Source organism: Prionailurus bengalensis, chromosome E1, assembly GCF_016509475.1.
Source record: "Prionailurus bengalensis isolate Pbe53 chromosome E1, Fcat_Pben_1.1_paternal_pri, whole genome shotgun sequence".
Lineage (NCBI taxonomy): Eukaryota > Metazoa > Chordata > Mammalia > Carnivora > Felidae > Prionailurus > Prionailurus bengalensis.
Genome location: NC_057347.1, coordinates 60,520,837 through 60,547,389, shown reverse-complemented (window position 1 = coordinate 60,547,389; position 26,553 = coordinate 60,520,837). Strand labels below are relative to the sequence as shown.

The following is a 26,553-nucleotide window of genomic DNA, read 5'->3' as shown; positions in this document are numbered from 1 at the left end:
CAGGAAGCAGCCTGCAGACCTCACTCTCCGTGTCCCCTTCTGTCTCCCTATCAGGGTGTGCAGGCCCCACAGCAGCAGCCGGCTCCACGGTATGATGGTCAGCACTCTGGACTCGGGATCCAGCGATCCGAGCTCAAATCTGGGTGGGACCTACACAATTCTTTTTTGTCCCCCTTCCCTTGATCCCCACTTTGGTGTCTCTTCCCTCAGTGCCCTCAGACCAAGGGTAGCCTGACGGCAGCCCTGGTGTCTTATGGTTCCATGGTGTAACGGTCAGCACTCTGGACTCTGAATCCAGCGATCCGAGTTCAAATCTCGGTGGAACCTGCCTCACCTGTGACCCTTCTGTGTCCTCCCAGTGCCAGGTAGTGAGCAATGCAGCCCTCAGCAGGACAGCCTGGTGCTTCCCAGACCAGGGTCTCCACTTTGGAGCTCACGTGGAGACCCCTGGCTGCAGTCTCCATTTGACACCACTGGCCCCTCCTCAGTCACCGGTCACCTTTTCCTTGTATGTCCACCAGGACACCCCTAGTCCCTATGCGCTGCTGCCTGTGGCTTAGAGGGCATGGTCTGGTGCAGGGGCGAGTCTGCCCTCAGGGTGCACAGAGGCCTGGGGTTCTTATAGCTTCCACTTGGGCACATACGTTTCCAGGGACCCTCCAGGTCCAGACCTCTGAGTGGGGTTGTGTGGGTGGCCCAGCAGGGCTCCTGCCCATCCCCCGACCCCGCAGAGGGAACATGTTAGAGATTTCCTGATCTCTGCTCTTTTTAACGTGTACTTCCTCTCTCTAGCTTGGCTTTTAAAAAGGGAGACCAAAAGGGGCTCATACTGTCACGGCCAGGAAACGTGAATTCTTTTCAGTATTAAAGCAGATCCATACAAATCCTGAGTTAAGGGCCGGGGGCCTACCTCTGTGTCTGTTCCCACGTGACCTTGGCAAGACCCTGTCCTCTTGAGGGGAGCGGGAGGAGCTGGTCCTTGGGTCCATCACAACTCTGCTGCACAGATGGGATTTCAGTCCTGCTCCTGCCAGCTGCAGAGCCCCGGGGCTCAACCTTCTCGTCATTCCTGTTCCCCCCCAGTCTTTGTGCAAATGGGCTCATGTCTGGTTTGAGGCCCAGGCAAGCACCCCAGAAGAGCCCAGCCCCCACATTTGCTCGTGGATTATGACACGGGCCTACAGTGAGGAGATTTCCCTATTTGTGCATAAAAAATCTGTTTTAACTGCTCTGCCCGTTTCCGATTGGGAACAAAGGCAATGCCCGAGGGAAAGGAGGTGATGTTGTAAATACCAAGTGTCCAGAAGCCAGAGGCTCAGCTTTGGGCCAGCAGCTGAGGTCAGAGAATACCGTCAGGTCAGCAGCACAGGGGCCGGCACACAGGCAGTGCCCCTGCTCCACACCCTAGGCCAGCATCAAACTGATGGTGTAGACAATGGCTGAGTTCCGATCCGCGGTCCAGCAGAGTCGAGGAAGAAGAACCAGGGTCTACAACGGCTGGGACTGGCCCACGGGCCAAGGCCAGGTGGAAGTGCAATGGAAAAATCTGGGCTCTGCAGGGCACTGGAGAGCAGAGCTATTCAAGACGGCCACCATGCACACAAAGCTGCCGGACACGGTCATGGTCCACAGGAGGTGCTAGCAGCACCACGGCTCCAGTGACAGCATTCCGTAGAGCGGGTCCTGGGTGCAACGTGAATCTGGACTTACTCGGCCCTCCTCCTCATGGTGGGCCCCACCACTGCCCACCAGACACTCTGTGCACCAGCCCAGCTTGACTGTGGGGCCTCCCCCTCTTCTCTGCACGTAGGGCTGGAGTTAGGACAAAGGTGGCCGTAACCCCAAGATGTGCTGCAGATGAGACCCCACACCTCGTGTGATCACACCTGGTCTGTCATCCTGGGCCCTGGCCACCAGGGGGCTTTGCTGCAGCTGGAAGAGACTGCTTTTGGAGAAAAAAAAGTTTTTAATGTTTACCTATTTTTGAGAGAGAGAGAGAGACAGAGTGTGAGTGGGGAGGGGCAGAAAAGAGGGAGACACAGAATCCGAAGCGGGCTCCAGGCTCCGAGCTGTCAGCACAGAGCCCAACGTGGGGCTCGATCTCATGAACCGTGAGATCATGACCTGAGCTGAAGTCAGATGCTTAACCGACTGAGCCACCCAGGCGCCCCTGGAAGAGACTGCTTTTGAAGCGAGAGGCGCAGCCCCCACACCTGACTCGTGGCTTTCTGCGTCCCCTGAGAGCAAGGACAGCGCTCCTACTCTGGGCCACGGGGAGGCGAGGGGACACGTGGCCCAGCGGGAAGGGGCATCTTCTCGACACACTCTCCACACTCAGACACATTCAACTGTTTATTCCGCAGTCAGCTCCGTGGAGGATGACACCGGTCGTGACCAGATGGAAAGGAAAAATGTACGATTTCACGCCCTAGCCGGCTATCAAGCCGGACAGGATACGGAACACGATGAAGGAAATGGAGCCCACCAGGGCGTGACGGCACGGAGGACTCAAGAGGATCAACATCACTCGTGTTTACCAAATCCAAGTGCTTTGAAAAACCAAACCCAGGCCACTCGCAGATGTCTTTCTTTTGGAGGACGAGCCCAGATGTGGAGCGCCACGGTTCTGGAGGTTTCTGGCTGCTTGCTAGCCCTTGTTTGTATTGTGGGGAAACCACGTTCTATCCCTTCTTTAAGGCGCTCACAGGAGCGGCGCGGGCCGCAGGATGACAGTCACTCAGACAGCAAAGGTCGGGGGGGGCTGTCCCCTGCTAACCCCGCTGGGGAGGGACTGAGACAAAAGCCTCCCGATCACACACCCTGGCCCGAGCGGGGCAGCCAGTCTGTCCTCCGTCCTTCCGTCCCCCTTGCCAGGCCTCCCCGACCTCGAGGGGAGTTCTCCTTAAAGGCAGAATGTAAAAGTGCAAGTCTGGGGCCCCCTGGCCAGAGGTCTGGTCCCAGGAGGCAGTTGCTACCGCTCTCTGACAACTGCAGCGGCGAGGAACGTGCCCACTGCTACCAGAAAATCCGGAAATCCAGCTCTGTACACGAGCCCCCCGATTCCGAAAGGATGCAATTTATTCACGTTCTGGCAAAAATGTTTTCAGGAGTAACGTAAGTGGGTGAAGTAAGAGCCAAGTCGGGCAGACCGGGGACCGTGGCTCCACCACCCCCGCAGCCTGCCCGCCTCTCATCTCTTTTCCACGTCACATCGCTCTGAGGCACGTGAATCTGAACTTCTGGGGTCTTAGCTCTTCGCAGGACACTTTTTAGATTTCTTTTTTTAAGCCTAAAAGATAGTAGTCTGTCTCTATTTTTGTTCTTTGGGATATTTTTCAGTCTTAAGATAAAAGGGTACTGAATTGGGGCAAGCCTCCTCTCTTGTTAAAATATGCCAGTTGAACACACGTTACAAAGATAGCACCACATCAAACCGAGTGAGGGAGCCGCCTACACACAGGGGGAGAGAGCTCCGGAAAGCACAGTGATGACTGAGAAGCGGAGCGGTTCTCCTCCAGCGTCTCCCTCCCTGGGCGGTGGCGGGGCCCGCTTCCCAGCCTTGCCCACCTTCACCACTTGATGTCTCGGCTGGCGGCAGGGAGCCCCGGGCCCTGGTACACGGTGTGCAGGGCCTCCCGGACCCTGGGGGAGTCGGCCCCGTCCAGCCACTCCCGGTACAGCTCCTGCACGTGGGCGCTGGTCTCGGGGGGCCGCACGGGGACGTCCGCGTACTTGCCCTCCATCTGCCGCAGCAGCGCCTTGTCTGCGCGCCCATCCTCCGCCTGGGCTTGGCCCCTGCCGTTCAAACACCCTGGAAGACAAGCAGGGAGCCTATGCTTTTTCTCCTCTGCGTCGAAGGGAGTGGCTCCGGGGCAGAGGAGGAACGACACCGCGTGCGGCGTCCCGTGGCCAGAGTCTGGAGCCGGACTCGACGCGCGGCCCCCAGCTCCCAAGGACAGCAGCTTACAGGCTCGCAGCCCCGGATGCTTCCTAGTCTTACCTACTTATGCTCTCCAGGGAACAGTTTTTACCTAAAACCGAATAGCCTGCCAACCTTTAGAACTGGATGGCTGTACAGGCAAATCCGGACCTCTGGTTTCTCCTGAAACTCATCAGAACCAGAAGAGCACGAAAACCGCTAACGGGCAGTCACGCCACCGCTGTCTCCTAAAGCCTCTGGGTGCTGGTCAGCCCCCCCCGCCCCGGGCGGCACTGGGGAGGGGACGGGAACCTGGGAGCCCGCACAGGAGCCTGCCCGCCCAAGTACCGCAGCCGAGATGAAGGGCGTGTCTCTCACGCAGGCGTGCTGCTTACCTCCAAATGTGTTAGATGATGTCACGATTTATAGGATGACATTCATGGAAAAGAACTGGGAGCAAACTTCCACCCTGGTCGAGTCCCCTTCCGCCTTCCCTTGGCAGCACCCAGCAGCTGCACTTTTGACCCCAAATCCTGAAGACGCTCAGTGGTGGCGGAGGACCCTGCCCGCTCTCCCAGGGTCTGCTCCTCTCCTCAGACCCCCGGCCCCCGCCCCCCTGCCTCCTCACCTGCACCCGCACCCGTCTGCTCCCCCGCGCCCCCACGTGGCCTCCCCAGACACTGGCGGGTTTTCACTAGCGCCCCAGCAGCGCCTCCTCTCTGCAGGCAGGTTCGAATCTCGTGGGCCCTCCCCACTCGGGGCACGAGTGGTCCCACTGCCACCCGGAGGCCACAGGATCCTCTCCCCCGACACCCACACCCGCTACACCAGCAAGTCCGTGGCCTCTGCTGTGGGAAGCCGCCCCGGCCCCTCTGGTTGGCCTCTGTTTCTCTGTCCCTCACTCAGGTGGGGCCTAGCCACAGGTGGGGCCTCTGGAACCGAGAGCAGGCCCTCACCTGGTGCCACCCCAGGTGCAGCTCTTCTCTGGGACTATGTCCCAGGGCTTTTCTAAGGGGACACCTGGCTTTTCTGCTCTGTGGTGAGAGGAGGACAGGGACCACCGTGTCAACCACCAGGGCGGCACCCACGAAGTGTCAGAGTTGGGCGAGGCCTGCGGGCGGAGCCCCCGTGCCTTACCCCCGGCGCAGGCGAGCACCTCCACAAAGTGGTACGGGAACCTGCCCTTCTTCAATTTCAGAACCACATTCTGGATGTTTCGAAAGCCGTACGCAGCAGCAAAGCGTAACAGAACCTCCCCGTTCTTTTCAAGGGTGACCTCCTGGAAGTCTTTGTTCCTGTAAGGGGAACAAAATGGGTTTTCATCTACAGAGTCCTTCCTCTGTAGCTCGACAATTGTTTTCAAATCTAAGTTGGAAACGTTAGCAAAATGAAAAGTCTGCGAACGAAAACAAAGAAGGCTTTTTAATCTTGGCTGTTCTAAACCCTATACCTAGGACAGCCCCCACCCCAACACACACACAACACACACACACACACACACACACACACACACACACACACACACACACAGGCCTGGCTGGCTTTGGGCAGTTTGCCCTGGACAGCAGCGCTGACCACACAGGCAGACCTCAGGGTGCGGTAGGTGAGCTCCCCCACGTCCTCGTCAAACAGCTGCTTGGCGGCGTGTCTGAAGACGTGCGCCAGGTACCCGTCGGAGCTGGCTCCATCATGGCGCCTCACCTCCTCCTCCTTCAGGCCTCCGAACCTTCCCAGGGAGGAAAGAGTAACAGCAAGATTAAGTCAGATGTCCAAAGTCTTATGATCCCCGTAAAGAGAGAAACCCCTCACAGATATTTATACTCTGGGGCCACAAACTCACGTTCCTGAGTTTTAACGATCGGACAAACCAGCAGGCAGAGCCCCACTTGGTGCGCCCACATCAGGCACGTTCCCCTGGAACCCTGACACTTGGGGATAGAGCTGGGAATCTCTGGGCCACTCGGAAGCGTGTGCACGTACCCAGCGGGGACAGGTGACAGGCACCGGCTCTGGCCACGGGCACTGCAGCCAGCTGACTAAACTCTGTAAACCTCAGGACGACCGTCCACGAAAGGGCCTCGCCGGCTAAACAGCCCACACTCGCCCTGCGTGGAGCCCAAGGGAGCCACTCTCCCCAGGAGGTGACCCAGCCTCGGGCAGGTCCAGATGCTCAATGTCGGGAACACACAAAGTTCAGAAATGGAGGGTGCTGGCATGTCAATGTCACCATGGAAACCCCCTTCCTCCAAGTGGCATCTCACACCAGGCCCCGCCCGCATCCCATGGAAGAGCCAGGAAGAGCGGGTTGTGGTGAGGGCTGAGCGGCAACAGAGGAAGGGGAAACCCAGGTCAGGGGCCCCACACCCTGTCCCCTGGCTGCACGTGGCCTCATACAGGAGGCTCCACCCACAAGGTGCCCCTCCCTGAAAGTCACTTACAGAGTATCAACGGCAGCGTCTTTTACCACGAGGTCGCTTTGCTCCATTATCTGAACGACTTCACCTGCAGACAAAGAAGGGGCATGAGGCACCGAGGAAGCTGTCCTCAGGAGCTGTTTCCCAAATCATGTCCCCACTGGAAACCTGCTAAAGCGACCCCGGACGCCGTCATGCTCACGGAGGCAGGAACCCAGCTCTAGTGCAATGTGATCCCAATAAAATGAAAAACTGGTGAAACGCGAAAGAAGAGTCCAATTCCTCCTTCTGCCCTTGAAATGAGGGATTGTGCCATCTCTCCACATTTCCGTTTCTGAAGCAGAAACTTTTTGCACACAGCCTCCTGTGGACAGATGGCCAAGGCGCGGTGGCTGCCCTCACACGGCGTCGGGTTGTGTGCAAAGAGCTGAGCTGAGAACCGGGAAGTGTTCTCCTTCCCTCCACACAGCGGCCCCCGGAAGGCTTTGCGGAAACAGCTAACGTTTACACCAGCCACCGAGGCATCACGTGCGCACGAGTGGACTCAATGTCTGAGAACGACAGTAAAATGGACTCTGCGTTTCAGGAAAACCCACTATCTACCCTTCCTTGGCTGCTGGGGCCGTCCTGTCTCCCTTCCCCGGGGACCCGGGGGTTCTCGTGCTGGAGTTTCAGGTCAGGGGACCCACGCCCAGGAGTCCCTGCCCCCGAGAACTGGCCTAAAGTACACCCACGTGGGTTCAGCAGACGTAAGCCACCCGCGGACTGCGATGTTCTGCGGAACGGTCCTGGAGGACGCCGAGGAACCACCCCCACCCCAGCACACAGGCTAGAGCAGGCCCAGGGCGCTGGAGCACCGTGGGTCCCCACTCTGTCTCCAGGTGAAGGTTTGGTTTGTCCGCAGAGCCTCTGGGCTCACACGCGACTTTTCCGCGCTGCGTGAGCTCTGCCCCTCTCCACTTTCTTGCAGTCTGGCCCTCGGGGGGCCTGTCGTGACCTCAGAGGATGACGGGCCAGAGGCCCCAGCAGTCCCCAGCTCTGCACCCCCCTCACCTGAGGTTAGTACGCAGTCAGCACCCCGGGAGCCGTGCAAAGCTGTGGGAACGTCTTCTCGAAGGGCCTCCAGTTTCCTATCGTAGCAAGGGGCCACGATAACATGGAAAATCTTGTCTGGGGACAGGTTCTGGGGAGAAAGAGCAAACCCAGGTTGGGGCTGTGGGAAGCGAGGAGGGCAGCTGTGTGCCAGTGCCCACAACACCCCCCGGGGCCTTCCTCAGACCAAGTTCCGATCTGTGCCTGCCTCCCAGCTGTACGGGGAGACCGTGCCCTGGAGACCCGGGCGGATTCACCCAGAGCCCATAAGGCCGATGGCCTGGAGATGCCAGGGAAGAGCTGTAAAGCTGAACCCGTTTCCCCTGAAACCTCTGCATACAGTGACCAAACATGGTTAAGAGTAAGCCACACGGATGGTTGCTCGACGCCTGGCTGGTTTGCCTTTGGACCTTCTGGAAACTTCCCAAGTGACGCCTATCGGAGCTGCCCTCTGGTGCCTACGGCTGAGCTGGAGTTGGTAGCCACGCCAGGAGCTGGCACAGTTGCTGAGTGACCTTTGTGGAGAGGCCTCGGTGGAAACACCCTACTCGGGGCAGTCTGCGGAGGGTGCCGGCCGGCCCTCAGCAGGCCCACAGGACCAGGAAACTCCTGGACTCCCCCAAGCAGTGGGGCTGGGGCAGTCCCACAGTTCATTTTTCTGTCCCCAAAGTGAACACATACACACTGACATCACATTTACGACTGACAAGCTGTGGTGATGTTATGAGCGAAGGAATGAAAAGGGAACATTCCCACTGCTAAATTAACGAGGATGCCAGAACTGTGTGGCTTCCTGAAACTGGCTGTGGGTCTGGGGGATTCCTCCAGTTCCTGCAGGGCCAGACCTTGATGGTTCCCTGGAGAGATGTCTAATCTGACTGAGGAGGGCTGTGGGGGCTCTGGCAGCTGGAGAGCAGGCCACGGGAGGGGCCACATCGTGGATGGCATGAGAGTGTCAGGGACCTCCGGAAGGACCCAGGCCTGGCCTCCACCAGGCTCCCAAGGCGGCCCTGGATGGCATGCAGGGGGTCTGCGTGGGGAGGGACAGCACAGGGACCAGCTGATGATGGGGCACCGTCCATGGTGGGGGAGCCGGGGCAGGCGAGGGATGTGGAACGGCCTTCAGGGGCCTGGCTGGGAGATTTCCCGTCACGTGAAGGCAGATGCAGCCAAGAGATCAGACACTAGCTGCTCGCTGTGGTGACAGGCCAGGGACTCCCTCAGCAGGATGGCAGCATTTCCACTCGGTCCGGGTCTGACACCACCCTGGTCGTGCGCGGTGGAACGCTCCCTATCTCCTGGCCCACGTGCTGCCCTCTGGGAGGAGGCTGGCTTACCTGCCGTCTAGCGAAGTAATCCTTCACCAGAGAGCCCATGATCTGCTGGGGAGACTTAGCGGTGCAGAGGTGGGGGGTGACAGGGTGGCCCAGCACCCGCTCGGCATATCGGACCCAGCCTGGGGAGAGAATGGGTCCCCTGTCAGCTCCTCACAGTGGCTTCCTCCTGCTTTCTGTCACACACGAGGAATTCAGCGCTCCCAGACCCTGTCACTTGGGGTAAAGCCAGACACCTCTCCTGACCCTAGGAGCTGGTGGCGGATCCCCCCCTAGGAGCTGGTGGCGGATCCCCCCTAGGAGCTGGTGGCGGATCCCCCGCCAAGCTGCTTTTCCTCAGCAGCTTGGGCCACGCAGACCCCAGCTGCATTTGCCCCTGACGGGAAGACGCCCCTGCCGGCTCGCCGGAGAGGACAGAGTGGAAGGAAGTGAAAGCTGGCACAGGGGGTCCCCCAAAAGAGGAGGAGCACAAGCTTAGAGGAGCAGGCACGCGGCAGCGTCCCGGGGGGACAGGGCCCCTCTCCACCGTGCCGGCCACAACACCGTCCTTGCAGCCGGCAGCCATGCTCAGATGCTGCATCGGCCACAAAGCCACCGGCTCCACTCACCTATCAGAAGTTAACGGCCAACTCCTCACTTAGGGCGAGGACCACAGGAGGATTTCACGCCCCAGTGACAGTAAGAGACAGCACACTTGCTCTCCACCTACTACGTGCCCAGCACGGTACAAGCATTTCCTGAGTGGCTGACGGCCACTGTGCCCTCTGGGGTCACCCCTGCTATGGTTTCCAGGGGTGACAGGAGTCAGAGAGATCAGTGAACTACAAGGCCAGAAGCCTGGCGAGAGGCCTGCTGACCCCCAGCTGGGCGTGCGCACCACGGCACACGGGGGAGCACAGAAGCCTGGCGGTAAAGCCGCTCGTCAGACCCTGGGGACAGCCAGCCACTGTCCTGTGACCGCCCCTGGTAGGGAGAAGCGGCAGGCACCAGTTGACACGACAATCCCGTCCGAACAAACTCAAACCACAGCTGTCACCTCCAGGACAGGAAGTGTCTGCCGCGGCCCCCAAAAGCCCCAGGAGAGGGGGCCCTGGAGGAGGGCTCTCTCGTCCCGGCCTCAAACATTAAGATGAGAAACTGCCAAACACCGTGGCACCTTGGGGGCCCCAAGGCCCTGCCCCCCGGTCTCAGTGCCCAGGCCAGCAGCTCGAGACACGGCTCCCAGGCAGGTGGCACCTCTGGGCTGCGGGCAGGCTGCTGTGTGCTGGCCCTGGGCGCCCCACAACATCAGGCAGAACACCAGGAGGTAAGGGCCAGGGCCCACGGAGGACACCCGGCCTTGGGTGAAGAGGGCTGAGCAGGGACAGAGAGGAGGAACCAGGGTCCCAGGCCCCACGGCTCCCTGCATCTGAAACCAGACAGGCTAGCTTTTCCTGAGGGTTCCCTTCACCTCCCCCGGAGACAGAGAGGCTGCTGCCGGCTTCACAGCAGCACAGGTGTGACAACGCGCTACCTGGACGCTGGCACTTTCCTCGTCGGACCACGGACGGGATGGGACGAGGGGAGGTGCTTGGGGAAGTGGCCTGCAGATACGCTGCTGGGTGCCGGGCAAAGGTACACCCAACAGGAGGCGTTCTGTCAGCCTGTGGGCGGCAAGGGTACCCCAGGACCGGGGAGCCCTGTGAGCCAGCAAGGACTGCCCCCGGCCCCGATTCTATCTGCCAGGTCATGTCACCTGACCTTGACATTGCTTCAATTCCCTCACCTTGTCACAGGGAAGCAAAAATGACAATGCCAATCGTAGAAAAGGGCTAGGTTTGAACCGAAGCTCACCTGCTCTCCCTGAGTTTGAGAGAGGGTATGGAGCTGAACAACGTACAGTCCTGACACGTTTAGGTAGAAAGAACTCCAGAAGGAAAGTGCATCATTATCTAGGAAGAACATTCCAGAGGCTCCAGACCTACATGTAAACAGACTTGAACAGCTTGAAACCCTGAACGCAGCAAGTATCAGGCCAGGTCGGGGGTGGGGGCCGGTCTGCGTCAGTCAGAGGCTCAGTGAGAGGGGGCTCGGGCGGATGTGCAGGGGACCCGCGGGCACTTCACTCCCTCCTGACCCAAAAGCCCAGGGGGCCTGGGACCTCTGACCTCACCCACCTCCTCTCCTGCCCCCGAGGCAGACCCACGAGAAACGCTGCCTCGGGCCAACGGAGGCACAGCAGCGGGCGCTGGACGCTCACCCGGACAGGCGGAGGTGAGCATGGGCAACGCAGGCTCCTCCTCGCTGTGCTGGCGGAAGCGACGCACAAATTCCTTCTGACTCTCCAGCACGCTGAAATCCGCGGCGATCGTTGTGTCAAAGACATAGTGCACCCCTGCAAGAACGAGGGGAGCATTTAGCTTCTCTTGACCTGCAAGAGTCTGGAGAGTCGAAGATCAGACTCAAAGGACAGACTCCATGGCACCCCTGCACGATCTCCCTCCTCACTCTCGCCTCACAAACCGCAGAAGCCCAGGGCTGTGCTTTAACCTTTCCTTGCCACGATAAACATGCATCACTTTTCACAATAACATACAAGTATTTTCTCTCTGGCTTCTTCTTGTTCTCTCTACACCTACATAAACGCTTCATGGTAGCCCAGGAAAGTAATGGAATGTTGCAAGATACCAGCACCACTCTCTTCCAATCAGTAGCTACGTTTCAGTCTGTGATGATCCTTGAGGTCTTGAAAATAAATGAGTAAGTTGGCAGGTCATGCCTTTTTGCTGGCTGCAATTGTTATGATTTGTAACCACCTATCTTTTCTCAGCTATCTTTTTAAAATAAATTTTCTTAATATTGGCTCGTAAGGATGATACATTTTTTTTTTTAATTTTTTTTTCAACGTTTATTTTTATTTTTGGGACAGAGAGAGACAGAGCATGAACGGGGGAGGGGCAGAGAGAGAGGGAGACACAGAATCGGAAACAGGCTCCAGGCTCTGAGCCATCATCAGCCCAGAGCCCGACGCGGGGCTCGAACTCCCGGACCGCGAGATCGTGACCTGGCTGAAGTCGGACGCTCAACCGACTGCGCCACCCAGGCGCCCCAGGATGATACATTTTTAATAATTACAATAAAGTTAAAATAACTTTAATATCTGCAGCTAGTCTAAATCTTAAAAGCAAAGTTATTCCTAAAAAGAAACATTATAAAGATAAGCATCATCTTATCACTTGAAGTATTACCTTAAATCAGTTTCGCTACAAATATGTTTTATTAACATATAATGCCCATTATTTTCTTTCAAAAAATTCTCCCGCAGGTGGAGGCTGGGTGGCTTAATCGGATGAACGTCCGACTTTGGCTCAGGTCATGATCTTGAGGTTTGTGGGTTTGAGCCCCGCATTGGGCTGTGTGCCAAGAGTTCAGAGCCTGAAGCCTGCTTCAGAGTCTGTGTCTCCCTGTCTCTCTCTCTGTCAAAATAAATTTTAAAAATTCCCTCACAAGCAGTGGTGCCTGGGTGCTGTCGGTTAAGCATCCGACTCTGGATGTCGGCTCAGGTCATGATCTTATGTTCCATAAGATGGAGTTCTGTGTCGGCCTCTATGCTAACAACACGAAGCCGGCTTGGGATTCTCCTCTCTCCCCTCCCTCCTCTGCCTCCCTTGCTCAAGCTCTAAACCTCTTTGCCAAAATAAATAAATAAACTTAAAAAAAAAAAAAAGTTTCCTCCCAAAATAGGGCCTTTCCCCATGAGAAGAGAGCTCTGGCCTTCGGTAAGGCCGAGCTGACCTGAGGTGTTCTCAGATCACACGTGTGAAGGGGTAGCTAAATCCGCGCTCGCAGCTGTGGCCTCACTGGGAGCAGGCAGTGTGCGGGGAACCCACTCCACGCCCAGCGCTCCGAGGAGGCGGCCGTCTTTATTCTGAGCATCACCTTATTCTATTAGGAATCCCCCATGTGCTTGGTCTCTAAAAACCACTGCAGAAAAACAAACTCGTGTTGGCAAACGGCCCCCACTGTCCTCACCTGAGCCCACCTGGCGGTGGTGTGCACGAGGGCACACGGGGCGGCAGATGCTCTGTGCATGGTGGCGTGGGGGGCTGGGGTTGGGCGGCTCTGGTCCCACGACAGCGGGTGACACAGGAGCCTTCTTACCGCCATCTTGCACAGTGCCATTCTAGCTCATTCACGTCCGAGCTCCTGACCATGTCTGAAAGGGACCACCTTCCTGTTTTGTGCACAGGACACAGCCCATTCCCTCGCTGCTCTGCTCTTCAGAGCACATCCTGGGAACTCAGATGCCAGTCATCTCGCAGGAATGAGGCTCTACGAAACGCCTTCCGTGGGCCCGGGGAGCCGGGACGAGACCACACTCCTCGGCAAGTGCAGGAACCTCCAGCGTGTCCCCGGCCACCCCTTCCCTTCCGTCCCTTGCCACTGCTGGAGGCCGGGCCACACCTGTCTGCACGGCAAGGGGCAAGGGACGCCCGCGGGGTCTCCTCTTACATTCCTCAAGGTGCTCAGGGAAGCCCTCGTCTACGCTGCGCCCCTGCAAGCCGAACTCTGGAGATACAGAGGGCAGCTACAAACTGGCATCCTCAACGCACAAACAACATCAAGGAGCCTCACCAAGACTTTTGAGGAAGCCGCAGAGTCTTCTGGATGCATCAGTCACGCTGAGGCGGAATTTGGCAGCAAAGTAAGGCAGAGACTGAGGACACACCGACACCACCAGCACCTTGTGCTGTGAGGTATCACATTTCTGGAAGAAACAGAGTAGAGTGTCATTCACGGGGGGAGTACGGAAAGTAACGTAAGACATTATAATAAAAAGGTCAGAAGAGACAGAATGTCATAGATGTTCTGTGGAAAGCCTCCTAGATATACAAGCACTAGCAAGTATGATTAAGGACATGGAAAAAGTTAGGATTAAAGAGTAGGACGTCCTGAGATGCCTGGGTGGCTCAGTCAGTTAGGCGTCTGACTCTTGATTTTGGCTCAGGTCACGAGCTCATGGTCGTGAGATCAAGCCCCCTGTGGGGCTCTGCGCTGAACGTGGAGCCTGCTTGACAGTCTCTCTCCCTCTGCCCCCTTTCCCCTGCTCACGCTTTCTCTCTAATTAAAAAAAAAGTACATCCTAAGAGATTTCGTCAATTTGATTTTTTAACGTTTGTTTATTTTTTTGAGAGAGAGAGAGAGAGAGAGACCCAAGAAGTCTCTGTGCTGTCCCACAAACTGTAAGCTCATGACCTGAGCTGAAATCAAGAGTCAGATGTTTAACCGACTGAGCCACCCAGGCGCCCCTGCCAATGATAACCTTCACATCTTCTGACCTACACAGTTCTGATTTCTTTTTCTGATTGTATTGTCTAGGTCCTTCAAATTCAACCTCCGATAACAGTGGTGATAAATGGTACTAACATCTCGATTCAGACCTCGGTGGAAATGCTCATAAAGATGTACCATTAAGTGGAGGTTTGCAGAATTTCTGGTAGATACCCACAGGCGTCAGCATTTCAGTTGCAGCAAATGGGTACGCAACTCACTGGAATAAATAACAAGGAAATGGCTGTTTTGTGAAACTGGGCTGGTGAGCCAGCCACTCGAGTTGTGGTCAGGGACACGGCAGTTTGTGGAGTTTGAGCCCTGCCTCAGGCTCTGTGCTGACAGTGTGGAGCCTGCTTGGGTCTCTCTCTCTCTCTCTCTCTCTCTCTCTCTCTCTCTCTGCCCCTCCCCCACTCATGCTGTCTGCCTCTCTCAAAATAAACTTAAAAAAAAAAAGTGATCACTGGCAGACAACACACCTACAAAACTGGAAGTAACCTAGGAAACTAGGAGAATATCAGGCTTACAAAATAGCTACATACAAATGATACATGAAAACCAAAAGCTTTCCACCCCAACAAAAATCAGTATTACAGAATTTAACAGATAAGAGGTGGTATGTGTAACGAAACAACCACAGAGACCCAGCCACACCAAGAACACATCACAGTTGCAGAGAACAGACAAAGAGGCAACATGAACACTTGGGGGGTCACACAGCCTAACCAGAGGCACAAACCACGATCATGGACGAAAAGATTATTCAGTAAGATATAAACTTCCCCCTCATTAACCTATTGACTCAATGCAACTCGCGTCAAAGTCCCACAGTTAATACCCAATAGTACAAGGTCAGCTGAGAGAGGAGAACCCAAAACAGAGAGAAGGATGGGGTCTACCAGCAGCTGGGGCCTGTTAAAATAGAATCCAATAAACCGTACGTGCGTCTAGCAGTACAAAAGCCTTCTTATGACAATGCAAATTAAAAGCTAGTGAGGAGAGAGCACCCTGCACAGCTCCAGAAATCCAGTGACTCAAGTGTGACGGGAGTGCGCACACACACTACGGGAGACGCTCCACCCGGGAGAAGACACCTGTGCCCTGTGAGCCGGGCCCAGGGTGCTGCGAGGGGGCTGGGGGGGAGGGGCTGGGAATGGCTGAGTCTGGACTTGTCTACGCGAGAGAACGGCCCTCCAAGCTGTTCAACGCCTGGCAGCCGAGTGCAGTCTCGAACTCACAGAGCTGTGAACAGGCGGCATACAATGTGGTCAATGAGCATGCTAAAGATGTTCAGCCTCACCGACGATCAAGAAAATGCAAACGGGATCTTCTAGCGATCACACTGGAAAAGCAAGGAGTTTGAGAGCAGGTGTGGTCAGCAGAGCGGGACGTGGGCGTTGTCACCTATCACTTGCAGGAGCATAAAGGGAGATTCTGGCACAGAGTACCGCCACCAAAGAAGAAAAGCCCGCAGTTGTTCCGTGGAATGTGCCAGTGTGGGGGGGGACCAAGGTGCGTCGTAAGTGAGCCGAGTCTGCTCAGTGTAGTAAGACAGCCGAAGCCATCTTGCTCGGACAAGGACAAGGGTGAGCAGGCAGGGGCGGGCGAGCACGGTGACCGGAGCCGACAGGGTGAGGCCTCCCGGCTCAAAGTCCATCCCGCTGCTTGCCCACAGACCTCCCAGGGAGCCCGAACGCCAGGAAGGGGACGGACAGACACCATACTGACAACCCAACATGTTATTTCTACCTGAAACTGTGCCCCCAAAATGCTGAAGGACGTACCCAAGAACACGCCACAGGGGTGGCAAACACAGAGAACGTCGCTTGGCTCCGTCCCGGGCCACGTCCAACCCACGTTCCTCCCGGCCTCTGCCCCGCTCGGGCACACCGCGCATTGCAAGGGGCAGACCCAGGTGTGCCTTCCAGCTCCCCTGCCTCCCTGGCCATTCCTTTCACCTGTCTTCCTGTCAGGAAAGACACCGTTCACAGCTGAGTGACACAGGTCTACAGGGCAGCTGAGGGACCACAGCACTGGCCCAGCCTGATGAGCCCATTAGACCAGAACCCCACCTCTGTGAATAGACCGGGGACCTTGCCTCGTTCCACGTCAGCGAGGGAGTGTAGCCCTGGGTGGCGATCGTTCTGGCTGGCGGTGGACTCTGGAGAGGGCAGAGTCAGGCAAGGGACACAGGGCCAGGGCCAAGACCTATGCCCTGACCCCAGCAGAGGCTTTCACGACTCACCTGCACCGGCCCCCTGGGCCGCAGCACCAGCAGGTGCCCCAGAAGCCCTACCTTATTAAGGTTCAGAACTCGAAAGAAGTCCTTGGCGTTCTGCTGGGAGACCTGGAGCCCTTCCTCTGCAGTGACACAGCTGTCACACGCCAGGCAGTCACTCAGAAATATCTTGGCATCGGCCAACTTATGGAATTCTCCCTTCTACAAAAGAAAGATGAGGTAGGTTTTGGTCTGATATTTCAGTAAAAACTCTAACATGTGCTTCTCTAGGGAGGGTGGCAGCATGAGACCAGCACAGGACATGGACCCCCTTGAGCAGCACGGAGCCAGGCCTGCAGCCCGAGGGGCTGGAGGGGCACAGAACAGGCCACGATGACACCAGGGAGTCTCACAGATGACAATCGAGGGTAGGAGCAGGACGGCGCTGTCGTGTGGTGGGAAAAAAACCTCCATTCCTGTGTCTTGGGAGCTGGCCCGGACCTTCTCCTCCCTGTTCCCCTTCTGTGTAGCCCCTGAGGACTCCTGCTTGGCCGGGTGAGCTCCCCATGGAAACCCGTGGCCTGGCCTCAGGTCTGAATGGGGCCCAAGAGTTTGCACTTCTAACGTGCTCCCAGGTGGGGCCGGACCTGCCACTCCCAGGGTCTGGAGCACACGGCCTCTCCGTGCCTGCAGGGGTGTCTGCGAGCACGCTCTGCACTGTGCCCAGCAGGACTTCCTCCCTGCCCGGTGCACCACCCCGTCCTTTCTGCAGGCTCTCCTGGGCCAGGGCTGGTCCTTCCCCTGCCTCTGGTCTCCTAAACGTGTGCCCGTGCGGAAGACTGCCCAGCACCCCTGCTCTGCCATCAGCCTTACCTTCCAGAGCAGTGCCAGCTTCCCCACCCCCAACACCTCCCCAGCCTTCACCTCCAGCGGGGCTCTCACCCTCCTGAGCTCCAGACGGCCATCCCACAGAAAGCTCAGCGTCTGTGGAACCAGAACTGCACTCTACTGCCTGCGCTGCGTCCTTTCCTGCTTTTGCCACTCTGGCGGGCCTGCCCAGGCCCCACCACCCCGTCTCCCATATCGTTTCCTTCATCCTCCCCTGCTCTAGCCACCTTAAGCCACCTGCCCCCAAACACACATACGACCTGTCCCCTTACCCAGACGCCCTCAATGGCTTCCACTGCCCCTCCCCCAGAGCACTCTGTCCACACCTCCCTTGTGCCTGGAAAGCGCACCCCACCCCTGACCTGCTCACAGAGGGGGTACCACCCACCGTGCTGGCAGGGCGTCCACTGAGGCCGTGTGCACACCTTATCTCTGTGTCACCACGGCCCTGGGAGGGAAGTAACTCGACTCTCCGGCTCACTGATAAGGAAACTGGGGCTCCAGGGTTTAGGTGTCTGTCTGAGATGACAAGGCCAGCGGGTGGGTGTGGGAGGCACCGGGCACTCCCCGCCTCTTCCACCTTTGTGCCCTGGGTGCCGTTCTCACCTACTGCTTGCCAAACCCTACGGCCGCCGGACCACAGAGGGCTGCCAGTACAGGAGGGACGAGACCAGTTCCTGTCGGGCCAGACGTCGAGACTACAGAGGACCCTGCTGCTCTTCGCCCCACGTTGCCAGCTCTCCACTAGTGAGGTCGGTACCAGGACTTTCCAAGGGAAGAGCGACCTCCCCCGTAAACACAAACCGTCACTTCTAGCTGAGGAGGATGCAAACACTCAAGAACGGACTTAGAGAAGAAACCATTAGAAAAATAACCTTACAGGATCAGATTTGAATTATTTTAAAGTTACCTACCTACACTCCCATTTTACAGAATGAAGCTTTTCATTACATAAAATTGGATATTCCAATACTATAACACTCCTTCTAATAAACGATTAAGGAGGACGCTTTTCTCTGTTCCTCATGCAGCTTGCTCTGGCTCGGTGTATTCTCGGAAGGCTGGCTCTCGGGCACCTCTGTCTCAAAAGGTCACGTGCCTCGGAATGACGGACCTGTGTGTGTGTGTGGCCCCCGGCAGGGCACCACTTCAGTACCTTCTTTCCTAGAGCATGACGTGCTGGGGACAGGAGCCCTCGAAGAGGACAAAAACGGCCACAGCCGTTCACTCCAGGCGAATACAACACTGAAAAACTACTTGCCTCTCTGTTCTCCAGGGCCAGACTTGGTACGTCGACTGATGCATTCTCTTGGTCATCGGTTTTTGTTTTTTTACTACATTCCTTGAAAAGGCAGAGGAACATATAAAAGAACAACTTTTAATTTGACTCCCTGAATTTGCAAAGATGCGCATAGTCTCCGCTCCGTTAACCTCATGTGTAGAAGTTTTTTCTACAAAAATAAAAGCGGCTGTACTTGTGGACACACGGAGACAGACAGACACACACACACACACACACACACCCTCCTCTATCTGTATCTGTATCCCTTTTAGTAACTGAGAACTAGAAACAATGGGGCCTTCCATCCACAGGTAAATCAACACCGACTACCTGCACACACATCATATTTAGAACACAATGGACTAGAACTGTACGTGAAGCTCTGAAAACGCACTTGCTGTATGTTAAAAAAAAAAAAGTGATGGAATATTTATATGAGCCAATTTGTGGAAAAACAAACCAAAAACCCCATTCATGCACTGAATGGCTATGTATGTTCCGCTGCCTAGAAACAAGTGTGGAAAGCCATCCCAGTTACCATGGTTACGCAGGTGGAGAGGACCAGCCCAGACCTTCCTGCCTGTATAGTTTTGTTACTATAAGCATGTTAGCTGTAGAAAAGCCGCCTCAAAAACATTTTTTGATCATGGTTTCAATCATCCACATCAAGAATGGTGTTTTCCGTGACTGCCCTGAGTGGTTGCAGAGGTTGGTGTTTTGGGGGGTTTTTTAGTATTCTTTTTCTGGCTTCAAAAATACTTTGCGAGCATGGACAAGTGCACGGAAAACTAGAAAGACGAAGCATGACCCCAACTGTAACATTAACTACAAGGCACCTGAAAACGTCACCTGACACGCAGTAGTAGCTCCAGACACCTGGCAAGGTGCAGCGCCTGGAGCTTACCAACCACCTACAGTCTCCCTCCATCCAGTTAAAACCCCAACTAGTTCTGCCAGACACGCGATCAAGGGTGCATGTTGACGCGGACGCAGAGGCGCCCGGAGCGGCGATCCGGAGGACCGGGAGCGAGGACCGCGCAGCTGCTGGCGCTGCCCGCTCTGGGCACCGGGGCTCCCGCATGCCCGCAGACGCGGGCAGCCCCGAGCTCCCGCAGTCCCGATCCCCTGACCCCAAGCAGCCTCGACCCCGGACAGGCCGACCCTCGACTCCCTGACCCGGGGCGGCCCATCTCAGCCGGGCCGGCCCCCGACCTCCTGACCTCGAGCAGCCGGGCCTTTCCCTGCAGCCCCCGGCCCCCCACGCCCAGACCCCCGACCCCGAGTGCGCGGAGCCCACCTTCCGCGTGCAGTGCTCACACTTCATCTGGAGCGGGGCAGGCAGGGGGCCAGGGCTCGGCCTGAGAAGAGCTCCGGGAGACGCGGTCACTGACGCCCGCCACCCGCCGCCCTTTGTTGTAGTCGCCCCCGGCCGGCCCCACCCCCGGAGTCTCCTCTTGACCAATGAGAGCGCTGGGAAGGGACAGGCCTCACCACTAAACCAATAGAAGTGAGAAAAGGGCGATGCGGCTCCCTCCCGCACGGCTCCGCCTAGGCCAATGAGGGCACCGGGAAGGGGCGGGCCGGGCCCCGGAGCCAATCGGAGTGCGCGGGGGCGGGGTGCGACGGACGCCCTGGAGGCCCGGCAAGTTCTCGCGCCCGTTTTGGCAGCGCGCGGGTCGGGGACGGGTGTGGGGTGGACGCGCGGACCCTCTCTGTAGGAGGCAGCCCCGAATTGTCCTGGGGCGCTGGGCCGTCAGCTCGGCGCCGCCTCACTCCCGTTTCTAGGCTTCGCCGGGCCATCGCCATTGCCGCCCCGAGGCGCGTCACGTAGGCCGGTCCCGGTGGCAGTGCGCACGCGCAGGTGTGCACCACGTGGCGCCTTAGGGCGCACGAAGTTGGGTGTGAAATGAGTCCTCCGGAAGTTCTCGGCAGGTGTGTGGATGCTTGCTTTACAAATAGAGAGCAGTTACTGATTCTGGGAGTGATGACTCCACCTGCGGGGCTAAAATGAAAATGTTTAACTCTTAATAATGAAAATAAACACTTTACAAAATCAGCGTCTGCTCCTTACAGGATGATCAAAAACGAGAGGCATGCCTAGAAAACTTGAGTAGAGAATAGGAAAAGTAACTGGTGACCTTAAAAATCGAGTTGCCATTTTACCAGAAAAAAATGGGTTTATTTGGGAATAACAGAGAATTGCAATTGGGACCAAGCTAGCTGTACCAAAACCATAATAGGCAAGTCTGGAAACAAAGGAGATGAGCACACTTTTAGAGGAAAAGGGGATGTTGGCAGAGGCTATTGTAAACAGAAAGTCCAGTGGAGTAAAGTAGTGGCCTCTCAGCACCGAGCTTGACTGCTTCTCCTGGCTGGGCTGTCCTGCTGCAGTAGTTGAGTACCTGCAAGGATCCTGCGGCGTCTGCGTTGGAGACCAGCAGTCGTGGACGGAGAGCGCCCCTGCCTGGCCCCAACCCAGCCTAAAGAGGGTTTCCCTGATTCAGTTTCAGGATTTCCAGTGCTTCATACAGCTTTTCACAAATGCCTCTGTTAACTCAGGAGGTCTTTTTAAAAATGTTTTATTTATTATTTTTGAGAGAGAAAGAGAGTGCGAGCGGGGAAGGGGCAGAGAGAGAGGCAGACACAGAATGGGAAGCAGGCTCCAGGCTCAGCTGTCAGCACAGAGCCCCATGCTGGGCTCACACCCATGAACTGTGAGATCATGACCTGAGCTGAAGTCCCACACTTAACCAACTGAGCCACCCTGGTGCCCCTAAACTCAGGAGGTCTTAAATGGCTCCCAGATTAACTCTCTGCATTACTCAAATCTAGGTCAGCAGCTCTAAGAAAACACATTCCTTCAGTTTTAAGCATGAATAACAGGGTATTTTGCGGTTGTCACTTGTATATATTTCTCATTATTATTTTAAAAACGTAACCATGATACCATTACCGTAATGTGTGAAAAAAGAAAATTGCAATTACTTAATTTCATCAAATATGTAGTGTCTAGGTTTCCCTAAATTGAACCTTTTTTTTTTTCAGTTTAAATCAGGACCTAAATAAGGTCTAATATAGTCATTGGTTTGAGTGTTTCTTGTGTCTCTTTTTAAAATTTTTGTTTTAGAATAACTTGCAGCTCACTTAGAAGTCGCAAAGACACCATGGAGAGCTCCTGGTCTAAAGGCTTGTGTGTGCGTTTGAATTTGTAGGTTCCATCCACATCCTGCTGGCTTCTCCTTGCATATCGCTATAAAGGAATCCGGTGATTCGGCTGTAGGGCTTCCAAGAATTGCTGCCTGTGTCCTTGTGGAGTCCTTTCATATATCCTTGTTGTCTGAGTTTCCAGTAAAGAGTAGTTAGAACATTCTCATGCTTTGATCACGGGTTAAATTTGTTGGCAAGCCTATTTCATATATATTGTAATTCCTTCAGGAGTTTATACTAACCATCTTTTTTGTGATATTAATTAGCGCACATTGATGAAACTGCATGGATCCATTCATTTATTACAGCAATTTTTAACCCTACCGTTTCTTCTTTAAAAAAAAATGTTTGTTTATTTTGAGAGAGAGCGGGCACGAGCAGGGGAGGGGAAGAGAGAGAGGGAGAGAGAGAATACATCAGTGCAGAGCCCAGTGTGGGGCTCTATCCCATGAACCGTGAGATAATGACCTGAGCTGAAATCAAAAGTCAGACACTCGACAGACTGAGCCAACCAGGGGCCCCAGTTTCTTATTAATTTACTAGTGGGAATACTTTCATAATGATAAATTCCTCTCATTCACTATTTGGTTACTCTGTTGTAAATTTTTTTTTATTATTATTAATGTTTATTTAATTTTGAGAGAGAGGGAGACAATATCTGAAGCAGGCTCCAGGCCCTGAGCTGTCAGCACGGAGCCCGATGCGGGGCTTGAACTCACGAGCTGTGAGATCATGACCTGAGCTGAAGTCAGACACTCAACTGACTGAGCCACCTGGGTGGCCCACTCTGTTGTAAATTTTATAAAGAAAGGCAGGATGAATGAATCTGTCAAAAAAAAAAAAAAAAAAAAACCAAGTTCCTTAGTATCCTCTGAAAGTGAACAAAGGATTTAAAATTGATCATTATGAATTATGGATTTAAACCCTTGAAGATTTTTGATTCATATTTTTTAAATGTTTTATTTTTGAGAGAGAGAGAGAGCATGAGTGGAGGAGGGGGAGAGGGAGGGTGACAGAGGATCTGAAGCAGGCTCTGTGCCGACTCAAGTGAGCCAGATGTAGGGCTTAAAACTCATGAACCTTGAGATCATGACCTGAGCCAAAGTTGGACGCTCAACTGACTGAGCCCCCCAGGTGCCTTGATTCATTTGAATTATTGTTCTTGTTGATGCTCAAATCTTTTTTTTTTCCTTTTTGGCATAGAAAATCTCTTCAGCTAGGCTCCAAAATTTTTTTAACAAGATGCTAATAGTCTGTTTGTTTTTTGATACATCTGCTTGTGCATTTCTTGCTTTAGACCTGAAATCACTTTCTCCCAAAAGCCTGGTTCCTTTAGTAACAACTGCTATTTAAAAACCACAAAATCTGTACTAGTATTGTTCATTGCTACTGCATTCGTCATTGTTTCCAGGACTTTCCAGTGGACAGCATTAAGAGACATTTTAAAAAAATTTTTAGGGGCGCCTGGGTGGCGCAGTCGGTTAAGCGTCCGACTTCAGCCAGGTCATGATCTCGCGGTCCGTGAGTTCGAGCCCCACGTCAGGCTCTGGGCTGATGGCTCAGAGCCTGGAGCCTGTTTCCGATTCTGTGTCTCCCTCTCTCTATGCCCCTCCCCCGTTCATGCTCTGTCTCTCTCTGTCCCAAAAATAAATAAACGTTGAAAAAAAAAAATTAAAAAAAAAAAATTTTTTTAATGTTTATTTTTGAGAGAGAGAGGGAGAGGGAGAGAGAGCAGGGGAAGAGCAGAGAGTGAGAGGAAGACACAGGATCCAAAGCAGGCCTGCAGATCCCGCAAAACACAACCAGGAAGAAAAGCTCTTCCTCCTGCAGTGTCTCTCCAGCACCCTCTACTGGCAAAGCTTAACACCATGCCAGAGAGCACACAAAACTAGGGGTTCAGGTCCATTTTCAGGGATCAGGCAATGAAGTTTGAATTTAGAGCGGATTTAATGCCTTGGTAATTGGCACAATATACAGGTTTATTCACTCAGTACCCTCTTTATGGATGTTGTATTTCCAGTCTTGCTTTTGCCAATAATCAGCAGGATTTTAACCAAATTGACTATCATTTGGTTACACATCTGACATTTGTAAGAGTCCAGCGCAGTCTTCATTTTTAAACACCTTATAATCTAGTAGAAAAGGTCAAATTACGCAAACAAATGTAATGCAAAGTAGAATTTCCTAGGTATCATCCCAGTTCTACCCAAATTCTGAGTAAGACCACTTCCTGTTGCAGTAAGCAGGACGAACTTAAAGGAAGTACTAACAATTCCAATCAGTCTTCAAGAAGGAAGTCCACTTCAAGAAGGAATGTGAGCTGAGGGCTCAGGTCGGCGAGGCTATGCTCAGACAGAGCCCAGTTTTGCTACAGCTTAGAGGAGACGGTCTCAAAGTGCTCAAGGTGTGGTTCCTGGACCAGCGCTATTAGCAACATGTATATTTTCAGCCCCACCCATGACTGGGCACAGGTACCAGCCGTCTGTTTCAGTAAGTCTGCCAGGTGATTCCGATGCATGCTCAGGTTCGGGAACCACAGCAGAGAGTGTCTGAAGGAGACTGGTAAAGTATAAAAGTCATCTCCAAATTTTTGATCACGTGCCTATATTGGTAAACTTGTTCATATATTTCTTTATAAGGTAATATGCAGTGTTATACTGTTATGCATGTTATAAAACACACTGAGAATAAATATGAAAAAAGAAAAACAGGAATACAAACTCTCCTATGGCCTTTCGGCACCCCACATATCACTTGGCCTTACCACTTTGGAGATCACTGAGGCAGGTAGACAGTGACTATACGGTGAAGACATACAGGTAGGGTCCTTTCCTCATCTGGCCAGCATTAGAAAGGCAAGTTAGGGTCCTACTCGGGTCCTCACCTGGCCGCAGTAAGGGAAGGTGGTGTTTTGGTGGAGAGGGAGCAGAAAGGCCACCTATGCGGGCATCACAAGGTTTTCCTGGAGAAAACAGTCTCTCTTACCACAACTCTTTTCCGCAGACATCAGGGCATGTTTATTAGCAATAGATAAACTATCATCACAAACACATGAGTGTTTCGTTTTCCCAGCTACACTGGGAAAGTTGTTTTGGGGTTAAGGATCTCTGGTTTACACCTACCCTTCCCCACTTGCCTTGCATGGGCTGTTTAGATTTAAATTTTTAGCCTGTTGAGGGGCGCCTGGGTGGATCAGTGGGTAAGTGTCCAACTTCGGCTCAGGTCATGATCTTCCAGCTCCTGAGTCTGAACCCTGCTTGGGGCCTACTTTGGATTCTGTGTCTCTGGCTCTCTCTGCCCCTCCCCCACCTCCTCCCCTCTCTCCCTCTCTCGAAAATAAATATTTAAAAAATTAAAAAAAATAGCTTAAACTTGTAGTCTGTTAATATACTTGGGGAAGTATAATAAAAGGAAAACTTTAGCGTGGAGTTAGGAGGCAGGCAGGGGGAGCTGTTGGCCCAGCATTAGTTAGCAATTACAGATGTTATGCCCAGAATTCATGATCCCCAAAGCCCACCAGGGAGCCGAGTCTAATGCAAAAGCAAAGAGCCTTTATTCGAGCTAGCTCGAGCTCAATCCCCTACCTGCACCGACACACCGGCGAGATACGGGAGAGAGAGAGTTTCAAAAGCACAAAGGTTTTATAGGGGTCTAGGGGCAGTTGGTGAGGTAATGGCTGTGGCCTCAGCCGATTGGCTGGGAAAGGGTCGTGGCCTCGGCGATTGGCTGGGGAAGGGCTGGAGTCCTGTTACGCAGGTCACCAGGTGTGTTTTGATCTGGAAATTTGAACGGGTGAGCAGGTTACTCAAGGGGAGGAGGCGTGGTCTGAGGTTTCTGCGATTTTCCCGGAAAGGGGGCATGTTGGGGGCATAGTCACTCAAGGTGGAGGACACAGAGCAAGATGGAGTTGGCTGGCGTAGGTCCGCTCTTTCACAGACTCAACAGGAGGAGAGGCACCTTGCAGGTGGACGCTACTTACCCAGCAACAGGAAGGTTTCCTGCTGCTCCGGCAACAGCCCAGCCAATGAGAGGACACTATACTCCCAGCTCCCAGTTTAGTCCAATGGACATTCTGTTTACAACAGCCCCGCCCACCCACCTACTGTATAAAAAAGCCTCCATATCCTGGTCTCCAGACTTGCTCGTTGTTCTGGGTTGGGATTCTCTGCTATTCTCAAATAACCCCATCTTTACTGGTAAAATAGCTGGCAGTGTTATTTTTAAGGTTAACATCTTAATAGGATACATTGAATCTATAGATCAAAGTAGCAGGATTTATTTTTTACAATAACTTTTCAAACCATGAATGATTTTATCTGTACTTCGATATTAAAGTTTTTACATTTTTTTGCCATAGTCTGTTGCTACATTAACTTCAGAGACTGCTTTTTATTGACATTGTAAGTGAGGCTTTTTTGAGGCATAATTTACAGACTTTCTAGGGCTCAGTTACCCCCAGTTAGAGTGGCGTCCTTAGCACGTGGCTGTCAACAGCATAGGCGACCTGCTTCCTGACTGCATTTGCTAGCTTTGCTCCGGCACAACACCTAGGTGCCTTAATGGCACCCCTTTCACTCTCCCTCCAAGCGGTGGAGGAACCAGAGGGTCTGAAGGCCTACCCCAGCCCTACCCCAGCTGGGGAAGTCAGCCGCCCTACTCCGCCCCCGGCAGTCAGGGAAGTCCGTCGTTCCGCACCTCGCAGGGTGGAAACCTACAGTTCGCGCCCAAATACCGGAAGTCAGTCGCCCCGTCCCCGGAAGTCCGGAAGCCACTCCCTGGCCGTCCCCAACCCCGGAAGTCGGCAACTCCCGCTCCCTAAATCCGGAAGTCAGCCACCCCGCCCGGCCCCCGGCAGTCCAGAAATTACCCCCAATCCGTCCCCCTAATGT

The 26,553-nt window shown here is 54.3% G+C and overlaps 1 protein-coding gene and 1 non-coding gene across 3 annotated transcripts; one reads left to right on the top strand and one right to left on the bottom strand.

Moving 5' to 3' along the window:
• The first annotated feature begins 255 nt into the window (after positions 1-255).
• TRNAQ-CUG lies at positions 256-327 on the top strand. Its single transcript has one exon. It is a non-coding gene; the product is annotated as a tRNA-Gln (tRNA).
• Positions 328-2,339: 2,012 nt separating this feature from the next.
• On the bottom strand, positions 2,340-19,894 carry NARF (nuclear prelamin A recognition factor). 2 transcript variants are annotated; one of them, XM_043585470.1, is made up of 12 exons: positions 19,755-19,894; positions 18,437-18,517; positions 16,366-16,509; positions 13,374-13,506; positions 10,999-11,133; positions 8,763-8,881; positions 7,387-7,516; positions 6,358-6,421; positions 5,508-5,645; positions 5,057-5,214; positions 3,568-3,811; positions 2,340-3,088 (listed from the first exon to the last, which is right to left on the bottom strand). In XM_043585470.1, the coding sequence occupies exons 1-11, from the start codon at positions 19,779-19,781 to the stop codon at positions 3,570-3,572; spliced, it is 1,371 nt and encodes a 456-aa protein (XP_043441405.1). In that variant the 5' UTR covers positions 19,782-19,894; the 3' UTR covers positions 2,340-3,088; positions 3,568-3,569. The 2 variants fall into 2 exon arrangements, with proteins under 2 accessions (XP_043441405.1, XP_043441404.1); XM_043585469.1 differs by having other exon boundaries at positions 2,340-3,811.
• Between the last annotated feature and the right edge of the window lie 6,659 nt (positions 19,895-26,553).